Source organism: Mycteria americana, chromosome 3, assembly GCF_035582795.1.
Source record: "Mycteria americana isolate JAX WOST 10 ecotype Jacksonville Zoo and Gardens chromosome 3, USCA_MyAme_1.0, whole genome shotgun sequence".
NCBI lineage: Eukaryota > Metazoa > Chordata > Aves > Ciconiiformes > Ciconiidae > Mycteria > Mycteria americana.
Window position 1 is genome coordinate 82813565 of NC_134367.1, and position 2442 is coordinate 82816006.

Consider the following 2442-nt stretch of genomic DNA (forward strand, 5'->3'; position numbering starts at 1 on the left):
GGGGCCGCATTCCTGGGGGCCGGCCGCCGCCGCCGCCCGCCGCGATAAAAGGCTCGGCGGCCGGCGGCGGCCCACGAGCTACCCGGCGAGGAGCGGGAGGCCTCTCTGCCAGCGGCCCGACGCGCGGAGCCCGCAGCCAGCCCAGGTAAGCCCGGCCCCGCCGCCCCCTCCCCGCGGCTGCCGGCCGGCCGTGAGGCTCAGCCTGCGCCCTGTGCCCCGCAGCCAGCCGACACCATGTGCGACGAGGACGAGACCACCGCGCTCGTGTGCGACAACGGCTCCGGCCTGGTGAAGGCCGGCTTCGCCGGGGATGACGCCCCCAGGGCCGTGTTCCCCTCCATCGTGGGCCGCCCCCGCCACCAGGTACGGCGCTGCCCCCCTCCGAGCGTCCCCCAGGCCCTGCCACGGCGACGGCTGCGGGTCCCTGCTGCCTGCCAGCCCTCTGCGTGGAGGGGGGACGCCTGGCCCGCTGGGGAGCCCCGCGCTGCTGCCCGCGGAGAGGTTGCTGAGCCCCCCGCTTTCCTCCCCTGCAGGGCGTCATGGTGGGTATGGGTCAGAAGGACTCCTACGTAGGAGATGAAGCCCAGAGCAAGAGAGGTATCTTGACCCTGAAGTACCCCATTGAACACGGCATCATCACAAACTGGGACGACATGGAGAAGATCTGGCACCACACCTTCTACAATGAGCTGCGTGTGGCCCCTGAGGAGCACCCCACCCTGCTCACTGAGGCCCCCCTTAACCCCAAAGCCAACCGTGAAAAGATGACCCAAATCATGTTTGAGACCTTCAACGTCCCTGCCATGTACGTGGCCATCCAGGCTGTGCTGTCCCTGTACGCCTCTGGCCGTACCACTGGTGAGTGCAAGTGTCCTGCTGGCCCCTCTCCCCCAAGCAAGGACGCCCAGGATGGGTCCCCTACAGCTGACGAGTGCTCTGCCCCCCAGGGCAGGGCCCTTCCTGGGCTGCGTCTCAGGTGGCTGCTTTTTGTTTCCCCAGGTATCGTGCTGGACTCCGGCGATGGTGTGACACACAATGTCCCCATCTATGAAGGGTATGCCCTGCCCCATGCCATCATGCGCTTGGATCTGGCCGGCCGGGACCTCACTGACTACCTGATGAAGATCCTGACTGAGCGTGGCTATTCCTTCGTCACCACAGGTAAGCACTATTCCCTCCTTCAAAATATCCCCCCTCACTTCCAACCCTTGCACCTCCAGGGATGCTGCGGCCTCTCGCCCCATCGCAAGCCCCGTGAGCGCTCCCTGTTGGGAGTTTGCATGTGGTTGGGGGTCTGGAGCCCCAGCAGACCTGCGGAGGAGATGCAAGCGTTCCCTGTTCCTCCTTTGCAATCACTGATGGCTTTGCTCCCCCCTCACAGCTGAACGTGAGATCGTCCGTGACATCAAGGAGAAGCTGTGCTATGTGGCGCTGGACTTTGAGAACGAGATGGCCACTGCTGCCTCTTCCTCCTCCCTCGAAAAGAGCTACGAGCTGCCTGATGGGCAGGTCATCACCATTGGCAATGAACGTTTCCGCTGCCCAGAAACCCTCTTCCAGCCTTCCTTCATTGGTGTGTGTGCCCCCTTCCCTCTCTCCTCCCCCACCAGCTCTCCCCTCTCTCCCGAGTCCTCCCACAGAGCTCTCGCTTGGCACTTAACTTGTGCCTGCTTTTCTCCCCTTCCCTGCTCCCAGGTATGGAGTCCGCAGGTATCCATGAGACCACCTACAACAGCATCATGAAGTGTGACATTGACATCAGGAAGGACCTGTACGCCAACAATGTCATGTCTGGGGGTACCACCATGTACCCAGGTATTGCTGACCGCATGCAAAAGGAGATCACAGCCCTGGCCCCCAGCACAATGAAGATCAAGGTAAGGCTGGAGCGTGAAGGATCCAGGCACAGGAGTAGCCCTCTTTTGCCCTCCTGCAAACAGCGCGTGGGGCTGTGCACACCCCTGTGTCTGCCACTTGCAGCGGTTGCTTGTTTACTGATCTCAGCTCTCTTGGCTTCTTCTAGATCATTGCCCCACCTGAGCGTAAGTACTCTGTCTGGATCGGTGGCTCTATCCTGGCCTCCCTGTCCACCTTCCAGCAGATGTGGATCACAAAGCAGGAATACGACGAAGCTGGCCCATCCATTGTCCACCGTAAATGCTTCTAAACATGTTTACATGATCACTTTGCCAACCATGCTCAGGATGACAACCTTCTAGGTTGCAGGCTGCCAAGGACCTGCAACAGCCATGTAACTTTCTATTTTGTAACAATTTCTGGTTACTGTTGCTGCAAAGCTCCATGTGACACAGTGTATGTAAAGTGTACATAAATTAATTTATTTTACCTCGTTTTGTTTGTTTTTAAAACCAATGCCCTGTGGAAGGAAACAAAAAAACTTCAAGAAGCATTAAATCATCAGTCATTCTGTCACACCCCTAA

General features: G+C 59.5%; 1 protein-coding gene across 1 annotated transcript; it reads left to right on the forward strand.

Moving 5' to 3' along the window:
- On the forward strand, positions 1 to 2442 carry ACTA1 (actin alpha 1, skeletal muscle). The gene is made up of 7 exons (XM_075495866.1): positions 1 to 145; positions 223 to 363; positions 534 to 858; positions 1000 to 1161; positions 1382 to 1573; positions 1696 to 1877; positions 2024 to 2442. The coding sequence occupies exons 2-7, from the start codon at positions 235 to 237 to the stop codon at positions 2165 to 2167; spliced, it is 1134 nt and encodes a 377-aa protein (XP_075351981.1). The 5' UTR covers positions 1 to 145; positions 223 to 234; the 3' UTR covers positions 2168 to 2442.

Coding starts and splice junctions, on each gene's coding strand:
- ACTA1 (XM_075495866.1), top strand. CDS start 235: ATGTGCGACGAGGACGAGACCACCGCGCTCGTGTGCGACAACGGCTCC. Junction 859..999: donor CGCCTCTGGCCGTACCACTG/GTGAGTGCAAGT, acceptor TTGTTTCCCCAG/GTATCGTGCTGGACTCCGGC. Junction 1,574..1,695: donor CTTCCAGCCTTCCTTCATTG/GTGTGTGTGCCC, acceptor CCCTGCTCCCAG/GTATGGAGTCCGCAGGTATC.